This window comes from Strongylocentrotus purpuratus, unplaced genomic scaffold (assembly GCF_000002235.5).
Source record: "Strongylocentrotus purpuratus isolate Spur 01 unplaced genomic scaffold, Spur_5.0 spur5_scaffold_3, whole genome shotgun sequence".
Classification (NCBI taxonomy): Eukaryota; Metazoa; Echinodermata; class Echinoidea; order Camarodonta; family Strongylocentrotidae; genus Strongylocentrotus; species Strongylocentrotus purpuratus.
The window spans coordinates 13,513,396-13,529,613 of record NW_022145609.1 but is presented as its reverse complement, the minus strand read 5'-3'; the positions used below and the strand labels follow the sequence as shown (position 1 = coordinate 13,529,613).

Genomic DNA, 16,218 nt, shown 5'->3' with positions numbered 1-16,218 from the left:
TCAAATATGCATTTGATGTTTATATTGTTATTTTTTTCCAAGAAGCCCCAATTTTTCTTTCTTTCCAAAATCTAATAAAAAGCTTTTTTTTTCTTTATGCAGTCAACCCTGTCTTAGTGGCCACCTACATGTATCTACATGTACATTGGCCAGTTTTTTTCCATTGGATGACCGTAATATACAAGTTTGATTATACATAAAATATGTGTAAAGTATTGTGTAATGTAACTTTTCTGTTAACAAACTCTGCAGGAAATGAAGTGTTGTATTTTTAGATTTAGCCTTTTTAAAAGTACTTGAGAATACTACATGATAAGTACCAGTAGTGAGTAATGTGCAGCTCATATAACAATTCAAGCATTGTTATTTTTAGTTTCAGGATTAAATAGCATTGCATGTTTATGACTGGTCCATAAGAATTCAATCTATTCTCTTTTATGCACCAACTGTACGCTATTTTCCTGACACTTAACACATTTGTCAGGAGCTGTACCATTTATTAGCTCTTAAGATAGTAAGCTATTAAAGAGGGATGGGAAAACTGATTTGAATAGACAATCAATATATCCAATTCAAATGAACATTTATTTTCTTCCATTCAATTGACAACATATGTGACATCTGTTCAAACAATACAATTTATACGTAGGAACATAAATATACATGGAAGGAAAGAACTTGTATTACAGGGAATAAGGCGTGAGTCCCGATAAGCTTGTAATGGGTACCCCCGAATACACAAATACATAATATACATTATAAATAGAAGAAAGGAAGAAAGGGAGAGGCAAGGAGGAGAGGAGGATAGAGAGCTTGGAGAAAGAGAAAAAGAAAAGGAGTGCAACATAGTGACAATGGAGTATATGGCATGTACATGTATAAACAACACAATGGCAAGATATAGGTAAAGGCACTGAAGGGTTTAATGTGGGAATATTTGACTGTATTTTTATAGGATAATACTGGATTTATCACCCCTACTTCTGTATGGGTATGGATATAACAGTAGTAAAAGACATGCTTATTGAAGAGTAATATTTTAATAGTTTTAAAGGATAAAGATATATTTTGATATGTTTTAACAAGTGTTAGGCCATATGCTTCATGAATTGGTGATGTTTGGTAGAATGATTTGAATGTACATTAAATGGAAAATTAATTACCTCTAATATTGATGGAGAAAAAAAATTGTTGCACCATAAATCATCCATCCTGACTGTTTGATCGTACAGATCTCTTGAACTGCATTTACATGTCCTTATCTTGACATCACAATGACCTTTCTACCTCCCTCCTTGTCAGGCAATGTACCTTGTATACCGAGCCCTAGAGAAGGACCCTGTCCCTGCTGCTCTCCCTAACAAACTCATCCCACCCTCCAAGAGGAAAAAACCCGCCCTTCCTGGCTCCGTCTCGGTCCTTCCTGGGCTGCCCTCTGCCGGTGCCCTCAGGAGAGTGACTCCACCCCCTACGAGCCCAGCCCTGCGTAGCGGTTCTCCATCAGTAATGGCTTTCCCACAGCAGCCAAGCACGGTCAGTATTCAGTGTTCTTTGTTCATTTTTCATTCAATCTTGATCAGTGTCACTATCATCCTCTTCACTTTTCATCTATCTTGTATTCTTTCCCATGCCCCTTATTCTTCTTTCTTTATTGATGAGATGATTTATTAATGTTTTGTTTTTGTACTAGTTTGGCCAGGGGGATTAGACCTCCCTGCAAGGTCACTGACAGGTGATTATCTCATCAAATCGAGCTCTCAATTAACATAAGAAAACGCGGATCGTGGGGGACCAACATGCACTGATTAGGCATTGTTTGATTATTTGGAGATGGCAAGTAGCTATGAGCAGTGCAGCGGGGCTTTAAGTTATTCATTTTACTCTATCTCCCTATATTGAGAATTAAAATTACAAATTTGGGTACTTTTTATATTAAGATTTTTGTTCTTCATTCAGTCAGTTTTGTTTATGATTTGTGTTCATTCATGAATTCTTTTGATAATTATTTCCTGAATTAATATCAAATTTAAAAATTCCACAGTTCAGGCATTTGCCTGCCAACTTCAATTCAGAATTGGTTGGATTCTGTGCAATCGCCGCCTTTTACAGTGGGATTCTTTTATCCCTCAATGCCTCTTGTAACTTTTCTTCCAGTTTTCATCAAATTACTTCCTTTATTCTTCCCAACCATCTTAGTTACAAAGTCTTGTTTATTATTCCAATCTGCTTCCTCTTGGTTTTCTCCGTAGCTAAGTATTCAACACCTACAGTGAAGGGACTTAAGAATGCTTGTTTGATGGAATGCTGTGTGCTGTCACAACTTCCTTAAACTGATCGCTTCCTCTTTGGAAGTGTAGATTTGAGATAAACCAAACAATGAAGCAATCCAAGTAATGAATCACTAAAACAAAAAACAGTTTGAAGTAAACAAAAACTAAGCCTCCTTGCTTTTGTAGGGTTCGAAGGGACACATTTATATTTCACACAGGATATTAGAAAACGGCATTGTTATGAGCTGTCGGTCGTTATTTAATTTGATTTATTTTCATACATTGTATAATATTGTTTACCATAAATTAGGTTTTAAAAGGGAAGCTATACATACTCGTATAAGCATAGGACTCACGTGACCATAGTTTTTTGTATAGAATAATGCATACATAAAGGCTTCATTGGGATTGAGAGCCTATATTGTCAACTTTGCTTCACTCATGCTCCCCTCAACATTTGCTTTATTTGTTATCTTATTCAAGGTTTTTAATACGATGGATAAAGAATATCACAAGTGCCATGATTCTTTGTACATGGATATCAAGTTGTTAGATTGCTTCTCGGTAAAGTTGGTATCGAGGGACTAATGAATATTATGTCAAGTGAAGGAGAGGGTGCCAATGATTATAACTACCGGTAGAGAGTGGATCTTCTGATTCTGAGTGTTTGGTTGATATGCCACATTTAGAGCACTTTTGCATGAAGTTTTGAATCTGTCAATATACTGCGTGGTAACTTGTTTATTTGAGCTTCAACACAGACCCATGGATGATATCTCAAGGCGATTTTGTATCAAGCAGAAAAGGCACTAAATAAATCGCAACTATTCTTATCGAACAATCAGCATTCAACTTTGAAAAACTGAATGATGGATCTGTGCTTGTGATTGACTTATGATATCAAGCCTGTATTTAGTTTCTGTTGAGTTTGACTACCAATGTTATGTAATGGAATTAACCTTAATGTAATGATGTTTAACATCCCTTTTAGGTTGGGGCTGGTAGCACTGCTCCTTGGGTAGTTACAACAGAGGATAGCACCAACTGCTACATCTTGTTTAAGCAGCTTGACACAGAGATGAAAGGTTACCTAAACGGTGACCAGGTCAAACCATCACTTCTAGAAACTGGTCTGCCACACCAGACACTTGCTCATATTTGGTAGGTGTTTCTTATTCTTCTAATATCCTAGAATATTACATTCAAGTTTCAAGTTTCAAGTTTATTTATTTACACTTTATATCGAAAGTAACATAATTGAACACAATATACATAATGATAATCATAACTAATCATACAATAAAGGAACTTAATATACATGGTAATAGTTATAACAAAAGATAAATCATAAGCATGATAAGTACATTGAAAAAGCTAAATAAAGTGGGGGATCTACTGAAAAGCAAAGCTTGTATTATGTAGGTCCCAATTAATGCAGTTATGTATATAAATTAGGATATTCAAATAAACATTAGGTATAAACATAAGATATTCTTAAATTTTGAAACCAATCTTAGAAATAAATTTTATATTTTAGTCTGGAATCATCACTTAATATGATAGTAAATAATCACGCCCCGATACATATTATTAATATCATCCTTGAATTATTTTAAACAGGAATCTATGCGACATCAAGCGGACCGGTCAGTTAAACCCTGATCAGTTTGCTCTATCAATGTACCTAGTAAACCAAGCCAAGGCAGGCGTCATGCCGCCACATCAACTCACCCTCGAGATGATACCACCAACATTCAGACCTAAACCAGGGGGGACAGAACCAGGACTAGCGGTAAGTATACTGCTCTAGATCCTCTCTATCTCATAGGAGTTCAGGTCAGGTTGAAAAAGAAATGTGTATATATATAGATATCATAAAGTCATATTTTCAAGATTTGATTTTTTTCTCAATAATATATATATATATATATATATATATATATATATATATATATATGTTTTCACATGCTTAACTTCGCCATTATACTAACTGGGTATAAGCAGCATGAGTATGTTCTATTCATCACATATGCCATTTACCAAAGATGGATAGCCTCATGAAGAGTTGACTTGGGCAAAAATATAATTTTTTTCAAAATGTGACTCAGGCCATTATTTTAAAGAGGTGATGATATTGAAATAGGTAATTTTTGTAATGTAACCAAATTTAATGCATACATCTCAATGCATACATGTACATCTCAATGCAAATTATTTCACTCACCTGTTATAAATGTATTTCAATAGTCAGAAAGCAAACTGCATATCGTGTGAGCTATTAGGTAGGGCAAGTCATAGACCCTGAATTCACAAAGGAGGTTTGTCGACAAACCTCCTTTGTGAATTCAGGCCATAATGTTTGTCCTACCCAGCAACAAATACTGTATGCTATTTACATTCTGATCGTTGAGATACAATTATTAATAACAGGTGACTGCAATAATTGTATCAAGGCACTTTACAAATAGGCCATTTTCGTAATGTAGCCAAAATTAATGCATAATATCTTTGTGAAGTGCCTTAGTACAAATTATTTTATTCACTGATAAGAATAATAGTATTTCAAAAGACAGAATCCGAACTTCATACGGTAGGACAAACATTATGGCTTGACCTACCTAGCAACACTTAATTTATGCAGTTTGCATTCTGACTATAGAAATACCAGGTACTATTATTCTTATCAGGTGAATTAAATAATTTGTATTGAGGCACTTCACAAAGACTTATGTATTAAATTTGGTTCATCAATAGTGATCTGTCAGTATGACAGGTTCAGTGACCCAAACAGAATTCGACATCAAGTGTCTATCCAAGTACCTCGCTCTTGAGCCATGCGTTTCAGCATTTCATATCCTGTTACTCCACATTCTGCGATTAAATCATCTAGAAAACCTTTACGAGGTCTTCCCCGCTTCTTCTTTCCATGTAGACAACCTTCTATGACTCTGATCATCAAGCCATCATCATCATGTCGCATTATGTGTCCAAGCCATTTCTTCTGTCTCTCTCTGATCGTTAGAATCAGCACCCGATTTGATTACAATACGAAAAAGGGCCTATTTGGTTACATATTACCCTATTGGTCTGACTGTTTGTCATGCAGGAATTGGGATCGATCCCCGGAGGAGCCCCAGGAGACTTCTCAGCTATCAAGGAGCTTGACGCTATCAGTAAGGAGATCGATATCCTCGGCAAGGAGAAGGGCCAGCTCCAGACGGATATACAGAAGAAAGAGGAGCTCATTAAGATGAAGAACATGGAAGTTCAGGTTGGTCAATAAATTTGACCCTTTCTGATAAAGGCATCGTTTAACAATGTTAAATCTGAGATACATGGCCCTACGTGTTATCAATGTCTGTAATATGGTATATTATTGAAGCCCTAAAAAAAATTGCGCTTGAAAATGGTCAAGAATAATTAAAAATCTTTGGGTGACCGGTCTTACCATACTCGTCTCCCCAATAGACTGTAGTGTTATGAAAACCGTTTGACAAACGCAAAATTTGGTTTCGATTTGCAATCTTAAATATCTTGATAATCAGACAGCCGATCGGCTTGTAAAATTCATGGGGTTCCTGACTGACCTAAAGGTTTATAATTATCATTGCAGCATGAGCTAAATCCAGGATTTTGTTTCAGAATCTGAGACGAAGTTACCGGATCCCTTTAAATGGATTGTTTAAATATGTTGAATCTGAGATACATGGCCCTACGTGTTATCAGTGTCTGTGATATGGTGTAATATTGAAACCCTAAAAAAATTGCGGGCTCAAAATGATCAAGAAATGCCTCAAAAAAGTAAAAATCTTTCAGTGACCGGTTTTACCATACTCGTTTTTCCCACTAGACCGAGTGTTTTGAAAACCGTTTGGCAAACTGTTTTCAAAATTTGTAATTCCAATCATAAATATCTTGATAATCAGACAGCAGATCAGCTTGTAAAAGTCATGGGGTTCCTGACTGACCTAAAGGTTTATGATTATCATTGCAGCATGAGCTAAATCCAGCATTTTTTTTCAGAATCTGAAACAAAGTTACCGGATCCCTTTAAGTCTTTGTATGCCACACAAATAACCTCCCTGGACCATGTTGTACTTATCATGGGATAGATATACCACAGGCTTCAAGATTATTTCACTATTTCCAGTGCAAAATGTGTCTGTACCGGTTGTAAAACGGTTGTCATGGAGCTAATCAAGACCGGAAACGGGAAAAATGTGCAAAGCCACTGTGTTGAACAAAATAATCCTTCCATCCTATTGCTTTGTGCAATAATGCAAGTGTTTCAAACGAGTGATCTTGCAGTTTGATATCAACCAATCCTATAACAAAATGGCAACCGGAGCATTCTGTTTTATCAGGGAATTTTCAATCGATTTGAATTGTCAAAAGATTTAATAAGAGACATCCTTTCTTTAGTTTTGTAGGATATATAACATGTACATGTATGTATGTTCATCTGGTCAGTGATCAAATGGCAAGATCATCCAAAATTTTGTTTTACTATTATTTGATTTATTCCAGTTTTCTTTTTCTCTTAACCCCTTTTATAAACCTCTTCCTTTCTATCTGAACTTCTTTATTTCTCTATCATCTAATACATATTTGTTGAAAATTTTGAATGAAATATGAGTATATATCGAGGGTTCAGTGTCTGTCAGACACAAAGACTTCACTCCATTTTTGCTATTATGAGAAAAAGTGGTTTATGTGTCACTGAGCACTTGGGCCTTAAGGAGTTAAGTCTATGTTTCACTAACCATTGTCTTCAATTGGGTGTTGGGTGTAGTTAAGTCTTTGTGTTTCTGGAAAGCCCACATTTTATTGAACATTTTGATATCATATACTCCTTTTGGAAAAATATGGAGTTACGTCTTTGTGTCACTGAACCCTCAATATTATATTTCTGATTTTGATACCAGGGTCTCCAGACAGAGCTGGACAAATCCTCTGCCCAGGTCAAGCAGCTAGAAAACCAGAAATCAGAGGCCCAGAGAAGACTAGATGATCTAGACCAGCAGAAGACCAAATTAGAGGGTCTACTCACAGAGGTCCAGTCCCAGTGTCAAGAGGTCCAGAAGAGCGTAGACTCATTGAGAGGACAGATCAGTTCACAACAGAGCAACGTCAAGGTGGGTCACAGACTTTATTGTCTAATAATATTAATAGTAGTGAACATTTGAAATGCGCCAATGTCTGTCAAAATTGACACTCCTGGTGCAGTTATGAGGGAGTGGCATCATTGTGGACATACATCTATTCAATAAAAGAAAGCCAACTACACATTCTGTACATTTTGATATACTTCAGGTTATAAGTTTATAGCAATATAGAATTAAAAGATCATTTTCAATATAAAGCAAATTTACATCTACTTAATGTACAGGTTTAAATTGAAACGTATATAAGAGACACTTTTAATAGTCAATAGAAAGTAAATTACAATAATACAATGACAATGAATCAGAATGTAATGACGTTGTATTCTATTGTTTTTTTTTTAAACAGGCCTAAGTCATTTGTGTACCTAAGTTGGTTCCGTGTTCTCTACTCTTATAGTCCTTGAAAAAAAAAATTGTTGCTTGCACAACCACTGTATTTACCCAATCATTGTTTTATCATGAGTGCACATGTATTTTTATTTGTTACCAAAAGAATGGCTGATAATGAAAGGTAGATTTGGGGATACCTTTGCAGTGTTTGTTTTTGGTGTAATATATACAAGAGTTTATGGAAGTGTACTTTGTTGTCTCATTCCATTGTCACCAGTTTTATTGGCATGCCAATTTTAACTGGTATCTTACAATAGCATTGAAAAACAATATAATTTAATGTTTGCTAAAAGTAAGGAGATCATTTATAACAGTTTTTACCAAACTAATCATTTTTTGTATTGAAAGGAAATAGTTAATTGTTATTAATGCTAGCATTTAATGCTTTCATAAACCTTTCATTCTAATAAGTTCTTATCCCAATCCCATACTCACATGATGTGCTAGATCACTAAATCTCTTTGTAGAAAATTTACAAAAATAACTTTTTAACCTTGTTTAACATGTACCTTGCATCAGAGTGCAGTATCAAACACAGTAACATTCAAAACCGTGCCCCAAACTTCATTTCATTCTTATACACATAGTCCCTTTGGGTCAATTCCAAGTGCTACAAAAATTTCCAGGGAATTTTCAATAGATAATGTGAAATATAAAATAATATGAGGTACTTTCAACACCATCTGAGTTTACTGTCAACCATTCATCATATTTATAAATTATTGAAATTTAAAAAGCTTTGTTTAATAATGAATGGCCAAAATATAACCTTCCGTAATGCTTGTAATTGACCTTTGACCGTTATCCCTATATTACAATGCCAATGAAATCACATTCCAACCTCCGCCCATCCTGCCCCAATCATAGACCTTCTCCATCTTACTAATTCTTTACTTTTTAGAAGAAAAAGCTCAAGGGTGAAGAAGCGAAGAAAGCTATTGTCAAGGTAACAGGCATGCGATCCACCGTGATCAAGAGAGATCATAGGGCAGCATGTATGAATGACTAGTATGCATGCAAGGCATGTCTCAGAGATGCTCGCGTTACAGATGCTCATCATTTGGAATCGTATAGACACACATTGTATGTCTCGAGTCCGTATTCAACTAATTCAATGTAACTTAACACTGAGTCTTGAGTCTTGTTTAACAGAGGGAAAATGCAGACCCTGGTCAAACTTTATTTGTTCTTTATCACACTCACTGCCAAACCGACTCTACTTGGACTCCAAACGAAACTGATTCTTGGCCATTCAAAATAACAAAACAATTTGTGTTGTCTGTTGGAATTCTGATGTCTGGAAGTCATTGGTGTGACTGATGTGTTAAGTTTACTTTAGACCCAGTTTAAACCCAGTTTCAAGTTTCAATATTAGTAGAACACAGGACAGGCTTTAGACTTTCAATGTGTTTACGTAAGGAGAGGCTTTTGTTATAATGAAAGAAATTTGATTGGAACAAGTGGTAGCTACTGGGCAATTCCACGGTAACGGAAGGACACTCAGACAAGATTTTTGAACTTCAGGTTCATACTAAAAGAACTGTTTTATTAGTATAAGATGTGAAACAGTACAGATATAATACCTATATAAGTGCCTTTAATTCTCCCAAAAAAAATTGTCATTATAGTTAAGTAGTTTAAGAATGTGCATATTAATTATCTCGGTAACGGAAGGACATAAAAATGGACATGGTTTTTCCAGTTAATTAGTGTTTATCCAAACTTTGTGAAGTTGATGAAGCTTTCCACTTGACTGAAACACATTTTGTTCCCCATAGTTTAATACATACTAATAAAACATTTCTTTTAGTATGAACCTGAAGTTCAAAAATCTTGTCTGAGTGTCCTTCCGTTACCGTGGAATTGCCCTACTGTCAAAATCTACACCAGAAAAAATCTAAAATCCAAAATATTATAAATGTATTCTATGAAAGAACAAATTGTTGTTTGGACTTATTGATTAAGTAGTTATAACAAAGGATTTGATTGATCTTGTTCTTTTTTTCAACCATCAAACTTCAACAAAACTCTATTTTAGAAAGCATGAGATAATACAAAATCACGATATCAATTGCAAAGGTATGATGCGTGGATATCTGTGCTACAGTGATTATGGGATGAAAGTGAAACCCTCATCAAATCATTTATAAAATCATAAAACGAAAGCCTCTTCTTACCAAACAATTGCAATTGATGTGCATCATTAGTAGATCTGCAGAGAGAAGCTCACATGATCATATTGTATGCTAATTATCTTTCTTTTTTTTTTATTCCCTTTTCTTTGTATGATGATATGTACCGTAAATGATCACGCGTGTGTGATCACTTGTGTGTATGTTCTGTGTGATTGTGTGTATGTTCTTTGTGATTGTGGTTGCGTGTGTGTGTCTATGATGTGTCATGTAATGGTGATTCGCTGCTCCCAGGCCCAGGAAGAAGAACTGAAGACAGCACAGACAGAGCTGATCACTCTGAGGAAGGAGGAGCAGCAGCTTGAGCAGCAGGTGGAAACGGGGAAATCCCAGCTGACCACAGTGGAGCAAAGCCTCAACCAAACAAACCAAGAAATCACAGAGGTATAAAAAATAACCTACATGGAAAGAAAAAAAATGTAATGCTCTCTGGTTATCATCCAATTCATTCTTACACTCACTTTATCTTACTTTTCCTCTTTTTTTGTATACCCCCCCCCCCTCCTCTCTCTCTCTCCATCTATCTATGTTGGCACAATTCTGTCTCCCCTTAGACTCTTTTTCTCCATATCTCTCTTCTTCAACCCTCTCTCTGTGTGCCCATTCCTGTCTTCCCATGTCTGCATCTTTTTCATTCTCTGTCTTACTCTTTCTCTCTCATACTATCTTGCTCAATTGCTTCCTATCTATCTTTCTCTTCATTTTTATTCTCTTATTTTCTTGTAAGATACTGTATATAAGAATTAAAAGTATTCTATTCACATCTTCATTCTTTAAAAATTAGAATATAATAACACTTTCATAATTTGAAAGAAGTTTTCTATTATCATCAGATTAATTTCTATACAGTATTAAATCAAATATTTCAATCTTCACAAAGGGAAATCATTCTAAACTATGTGCTTCCAAGATGATATCTTTCTCAATATTACTTTAACATTATATTTCTGTGATTTTTCAGCTCCACACGAAGCTATCCTCGCTGCGTGATACCAAGACCAAGTTAAATGGAACCATGTCTCAGATCAGTCAGGCTATGGACACAGCTAACTCAACGGGTACCATGCCACAGATCGATGAGTTTGGATCGTTCAATGACTCCAAGTTTGGTCTCTCTCATGATGATATCTTCAGTAGCAGGGCAACAGTAAGTCCTTGGTCCCAGTTATAGGCACTTCCTCAACTCTTATCATGCCACAGGGCTAATCCCCATTGTGCCAAGCCACAAATCCCCCTGTGCCAAGTTTATTTTGAGATGATCTGATTTATAACGCGATGGTACTATGAATAGTGCGTGTGAAACACACAGCACAGTCCAATGAGAATGAACAATAACTGCTATTACAAATGCGTGCAAGTATGCACAAGGCAGCGAAACAATGGCTCGCTTGCATGTTCAAAGCACTTTAACGGTAGATGCATGCATCCTTATGGCAGGATATGAGTTAAAGTGGGACTGCACTACTTGTATCTACCACTACATAGCCAAAAATGCCTCAGCGGTACCCATTGGTACCCCATGATCCCCTTTTTCTTTTGTTAATTGAGAGCTGATTTGATGAGATAACCACCTACCAGTGGCCACGCAGGGAGGTCTAATCCATCCTGGAACTAGTGCATATAGGCTTTAAAAGACAAGAAATCATACATTTCTATCTTGTGTGGGAAGCAGACAATACTGTCATGTGTAGTGTCAGGGGCATATTAGTCAAATAGACAGCTATTGAAATCATCATAATTGTGATAATAATTGTAGTATCCATAATGCTAAGTGATTTTGGTGGGTTATGGTTGTGAAGATTGAAGCATTGATGCTGGTTGCATTAATAGTGATTAACGGGAGGTTATGCATGGGGTTTGTCATGGAAACGGGTTGTAAGACTGTGATGTGGATGAATAAGATGTTTTGCAGATGGCGATGATGATCATAAAGAGTATCTTTGTAAAGAGAACCGTGATGTAGAGTATGATTACGGGATTACAATGATTATGATAACGTAATGTGGAAGATAATCAAGTATTAATATATTTGTTATCATTATGAAGCTCATCGTGGTTTTAAGACTATAATGGTGATGTAGTAGATGGTTCTCCATGCTTTATATGAACAATGTTGTGAAGATGGCGATGATGGTCATAGAGAGTCTGGTTGTGAAGGGAACAGTGATGACGAGTATGATTATGGGGTTATACAAATAACAATATCCTAATGTGGAAGATTATCAAGTAATATTATGGTTTTTATCATTATGAAGCTCATTTACAATGAAACTGACTTGAATTGGTTTATAAGATTAAAAATACATGATGATGAAAATATTAGCCACATTTATCTCTCTTATGATGTAGGCTGGTAGCAGTAGTCCTGTGAGTAGCTTGAGTGGATTCAGCATAGGGTCAGAGGTTAACAGCAAGACAGGTGACACCGCTGATGATAAGGTAGCAGTTTCTCTCTCATTCATAATAATAATAATAATATTCTGTGTTTATATAGCGCTCAATACATTGATGCAACGATGTGCCTAAGCGCTTTACAGATATATATTATTAAATTACCCCGGTCATCGGATTCAGGCTCACCTGCACACAATGTATGCACATTTTCCACTCCCTGGGGAGCATTCCATGTATAATGTAAGGGCTGTTACTTTCGCTTGATTAATTTTTCGCACTGAGTAACCCCAAAACATATTCGCTGGTTTCTTAAATTCGCATTGCATGCAATTCAGCCCGTTAAAAACTCCCATAAGAAGTCATACTTATATTTTTCGCGAGTTCTGAAATTCATGCTTGCCGATCTTAATGCACAATCCGCGAAAATTAATGAACCGCAAATATTTTTACTTCTACAGTATCTCAGAGGTAGTGTCAATTGCTTTATGATATGTGGGTGTATAATCATGATTTTGCCAAAGTATTAAAGGGAGAGGGTCGTCGGTTTCCATGTGCAGAAGTTTATAATTTGCTGACACCAGACTTGGTGGAAATACCATTAATGGGTGTACAAGTCTAGACACAGCAAACCCGTAGGCTAATCAAGATATACCCCCTCGTCTCTCAGAGAGTCTTAGGGTGATGCAAATGTCAGTTAATGACTTGGGAAAGCGGTGGAGCATTACATAAAGCCTGTTGGTTATAAAATTGTAGGCTAATCCTGGTGATTGACAACACACCTTGGGGGGGGGGGGGCATTTCATGGAATAATTAGTCGGTGGTTTTCACCAACTAATATCTTTTTCACCGACAATTTATGGTCACTGACTATTTTCCAGGCTTTTGACTGGTCAAATTTAGTCAGCGCTGACAGTTGTCGGCGGACAAATGTTGATGAAACGGCCCCCTGTTATTGGGTAAACACCCAAACGGTGTCAAATTCCCCTTGAGAGCCCACTTCTATGTGTCTTTAAAACAAGTGCAATTTAAAAAAAAATTATGATTGAATCCATTTTCCTGAACAGAGGGTGTTCTTTCTGTTTTCAGCATCTACTATTGTACCATCCTTTTGAACCTTCAAACCACCTAAATGGTCAGAAATATTTTTTAATGATAGTTGCATGTATCTTGTAAACTACAGATATTTCCAAGACTTGCTTCTGATATACAGGACCTATCTATCTTTACTTTGGGGGAAAGTCCTTAAAAATTAAATGTTCATGTGAAAAATGAAATGTGGCTTTACTTAAAAGGTTACAGTGTGATGATTGAATATCATAAAAGGTGACAACAAATCTTCTTGGGAAAGGAAATTTCCTTTTAGTTGTATAATTATATTCTTGGGAGCTTATTAGAGCTCACAAGAACACACTTAATGCAAAATCTCATCATCCAGTGATAACATTTACATTCTATTTTGATTTAATGTACAGGATGATCCTTTCAAGTCTAAGGACCCATTTGCTGGCATGGGAGACGTGACATCCTCAGATCCCTTCCAAGCTGAAGACCCTTTCAAAGACTGTAAGTATCCTTCTTGATGTAAAGAGATCTGGGGGGTGTTTCACAAAGACTAAGATCAACTTTAAGTTGGACTTCACTATGGCAGGCCATTCGTGCCTTAGTTCCTCTAACCATTCCTGGCATTGGTTTCTCAAGGGACATATATTGTGGTCACAAATCTACTGAATTTGTTATTGATAGTTCATTATTGAAGGAAAAAATATCGTCTAAAGATCATAATCGAGAGCCCAATAGTGAGAGCGACCAGTTGCATGAACCGCCTGCCATAGTTAAGTCCAACTTAAAGTCGAATTAGTCTTTGAGAAACACTCCCCTGTAAGGGGAGCCTTCCAAAGTTGCGACTGTGCCGCGACGCGTCGGGGCGCAGAGCAGGATATGAGAACAAAGGAGGCGCCTTATTGCGCCCATTTGCGCCTTTTTGCGTCGGATACGAGAGGACTTCAGATGGTTCCCAGCTCATTAAAATCTGGCTATTGTTTGGAGTCTCATTGTTACGAAATTACCCCGCCGGGGCGCGCCCCGGTGAAGCACTTGACACTTGTGAATGGGAGCTTAAACTTTGAATAGCTTTTGCGCCCTTTCGCGCCCGGTCCGGCGCATTAGTTATTCATGTATAGTGCCTGCTTGTGTGTCGCTCTCGTCTTGAGAGATTTGACTCTGAAAAGCATTACTTTGGCTACTGATTTGTTTTAATATTATTTTACGTACATGACATTGGTTACAATGTTTGTTCTGATTGTTTATTTTCCTCTCAACATCGGAGTTCTGTAGGCGTTAACGTTGGCATGATTGTTTATTATTTCAACTCCTCCTGTTCTGTTCATGATTGTGTTCAGTATATTAATTTTAATACAAATTGATTTGTTCACGACAAAAACAACTTATTTTATACTTACCCCACTCTCTCTGACATTGTTTTCCTCGTGCATGTTTTGACACTTTATTTGATTCATATTACATTAAAATTGTGTATATTTCCTCTAGCGATGTTATCGCATGTTTTGTTTTCTTTAATTTTCGTTGCATCTTGTAAACAGTTCTGTCGTATGATCATTATAAATCATATAATTATATCATCAGTCTGTTATTTCAATACATAGATCCTTTGAATCTTCTTAAAATTAGATTTTTTAGTATTTTTAAATCCTTGATGTTGAAAATGATACTTAGAATGTCGTAGTTTCTCCTTGAATTTGATTTAAAAAGCGTTTTATCTGTATTACGATTTTTGTTTATGCATATGATATCCGTATTGTCGGGAACATCATTAATATGTTTCGTTAGAAGGAAGACGCTCATTTCCAGAATGTTCTTTCTTTGCAAAACACTGATGTTACGAACAAAATTAAATACACTGTACCCGTATCATCGGGGATATCGCAAAACTCCCAGGGAGATTATCAATTGCAAATCAACATAGTAAATTATGCCTAAATCGTAAGAATAGAACATGCATCAAAAAAGAAGAGCGTTACCAGGAAATAATGTTTGAAATTTCACCTCGAACATATCTCAAGAAGAAATTAGTTTATCATTCTGTTCCAAAGAATTTTAACGAATATTTCTTTACGAAGAAGGGGGGGGGGGGGGGTTACAGCCGCGGCCAGTTTTAGATCTAGGTCATTGTTGAGAAGAACTGAAATAGGTATATATTGTGCTTAATTGGGGCCACGTGGTATCGAAAGAGCGTAGTGCGTTCTAAAACAAATAATACAAGCCATGGCAATTCGTTCAATTGCTTCTCGTAACAGAACTGTCTCACTAGCTGTCTAAATAATGATCCATCATGCGCGTGTTGGTATCAAGTAGTAGACGGAATGTATAATGATTGCGTTGTTTCGGGCCATTTTTTCTTTAGGGGTGGGGGGGGGGGCTAGCCCTTATTCTTCTTCTACTGGGTCATCACGAAACACAAATAGTGTTTAAATTTTCCGCAATCCCTTTAGCAGGCGCGGATCCAGGATTTCTTAGGGGAGGGCGCCCAATTTTGTTTTTTGCTCTTGAAAATGTGAAAATCGCGCCGGCCGAAAAGTCGCTTAGTTGGGGGGGGGGGGGGGGGGGGGGAGGGGGTAGTGAGCACAATTTTTTTTTTTTTGCTCCCGAAAATTTGAAAATCGCGCCGGCCGAAAAGTCGCTCAGTGGGGGGGGGGGGGGGGTAGTGAGCACATTTTTTTGTTGGCCCTCGAAAATTTTAAAATTTGCACCCCCCCCCCCCCTTGAGCGCCAGGGGGGGGGGGGCAAACC

General features: G+C 36.7%; 1 protein-coding gene across 4 annotated transcripts in view; it reads left to right on the top strand.

The window, feature by feature from the left end:
* LOC576532 (epidermal growth factor receptor substrate 15-like 1) overlaps nt 1-16,218 on the top strand; it is a 43,829-nt gene that overhangs the window by 14,962 nt on the left and 12,649 nt on the right. For 3 of the 4 annotated variants that reach the window (XM_030995625.1, XM_030995628.1, XM_030995627.1), the window contains exons 8-17: nt 1,303-1,533; nt 3,262-3,431; nt 3,891-4,062; nt 5,377-5,541; nt 7,196-7,405; nt 8,727-8,771; nt 10,252-10,401; nt 10,979-11,164; nt 12,367-12,456; nt 13,884-13,974. In XM_030995625.1, the coding sequence (XP_030851485.1) occupies nt 1,303-1,533; nt 3,262-3,431; nt 3,891-4,062; nt 5,377-5,541; nt 7,196-7,405; nt 8,727-8,771; nt 10,252-10,401; nt 10,979-11,164; nt 12,367-12,456; nt 13,884-13,974 (1,510 nt within the window). The remainder of the gene's footprint in view (nt 1-1,302; nt 1,534-3,261; nt 3,432-3,890; nt 4,063-5,376; nt 5,542-7,195; nt 7,406-8,726; nt 8,772-10,251; nt 10,402-10,978; nt 11,165-12,366; nt 12,457-13,883; nt 13,975-16,218) is intronic. The other variant, XM_030995626.1, reaches the window with a different exon arrangement.